This window comes from Protobothrops mucrosquamatus, unplaced genomic scaffold (genome assembly GCF_001527695.2).
Source record: "Protobothrops mucrosquamatus isolate PMUCROS unplaced genomic scaffold, P.Mucros_1.0 scaffold1295, whole genome shotgun sequence".
NCBI classification, from domain to species: Eukaryota; Metazoa; Chordata; class Lepidosauria; order Squamata; family Viperidae; genus Protobothrops; species Protobothrops mucrosquamatus.
Window position 1 is genome coordinate 22,229 of NW_015387497.1, and position 1,281 is coordinate 23,509.

Below are 1,281 nucleotides of genomic sequence, written 5' to 3' on the forward strand. Positions count from 1 at the left end.
AAGCCAGGGGTGCAAAAATGGGTCACCGTGCTGCAAGGTGCAAAAAACGGCCTCTGTCGCGCCGCGGAGGGCAGATACAAGGCGCTGCACCACTCAAGAATGGGACAGGGCTAGTGAGTATCATGCAGGCACTAGCCCCACCCCATTTGCAGCATATGCATGCTCGCGGCCCTGTGCACGCACGCATGCATGTAAAATGCTTCCCCCTCCCTTTTCTTCCAGTCCGCCAATCGACAATGGTTGGTGACCTCTGCTCTACCACCTCTACTCGAGCTTGCTAGTCGGCCGCTTTGCCTCCTTTATGCTGGGTGGGGCTCCTGCTGCTGGCGTCGGCGTGCGTGCCAACAGAGAGGGCTCTGAGTGCCATCTCTGGCACACATACCATAGGTTTGCCACCACTGTTGTAGGTTAAACTATAACAAGCCAAGTTTCATTCCTCAACTTATTAATCTTTAACTACTTGGCTATGACAGGTATAGTCAACCACTTCCTGGCAGAAATACTAAGCCCAAGCGTGACAAAAAAACAAAAAAACAAATCATAAAGCTTCAAAGACAGCATTGACTATCAGGGCTTTGGACTGTGCCCAGAGGAATGTAAGAAGATAAAAGTGTGAGCACCAGCACTGGAACACCCATAGCAAACTAGCAAAGGGATGTGTATGAAGATCAGTCATCACTCCTTTTTCTCTTGGCTTGTTAATGAGTTTGACAAAAGATGTTGAAAAATCTGAAAGCTTTTATTAGTTTCTGTTTGCATAATTAAAAATGTTAATTTAACATGATTCTTGAAGTTTTGTAAAGTAAGTGTTTTAAAGTTACCTCCTTTATTATCCACTGAACTGACATCAAAATGTAAAACTTGATTGAATGAAGGAATCAGCATGGAAAACAGATTAAACGTATCTCCATATTTTAAAGTTAGGACACATAGAAAATACAGTTATAGTTTTCGTCTAGGAGTTGTATGAAAAATTTGAACATACAGTATACATCGCAGATAACCCAAAGAGCCCTGTTTTATTTTATGACCAATTCTTAATCCGTTTTTTGAAAAATATTAAATTAAAATCTTTGCCTTTTAATAGAGTACCAAGATCCATTTTTTGAAGCTGTAATAGAGTAATTCTTAAACTTGTGCCCTTCTAGCACTGCTCCTATGTGATAATTATGGGGAGACCTCAGTATATTAATTGGCCACTGTATTCTCTAACCATGACGAAAGTTGAAATATCATGCTTGGTTTGTTTTCTGATTTGACAGCATGGTACTGGAGAGGAAG

At 41.5% G+C, this 1,281-nt stretch overlaps 1 protein-coding gene across 1 annotated transcript in view; it reads right to left on the reverse strand.

The window, feature by feature from the left end:
• Positions 1 to 675: 675 nt before the first annotated feature.
• Positions 676 to 1,281, reverse strand: part of LOC107292208 (carboxymethylenebutenolidase homolog) — an 8,784-nt gene continuing 8,178 nt past the window's right edge. The window contains exon 4 of the mRNA XM_015821279.1: positions 676 to 749. Within this exon, the coding sequence (XP_015676765.1) occupies positions 676 to 749 (74 nt within the window). The remainder of the gene's footprint in view (positions 750 to 1,281) is intronic.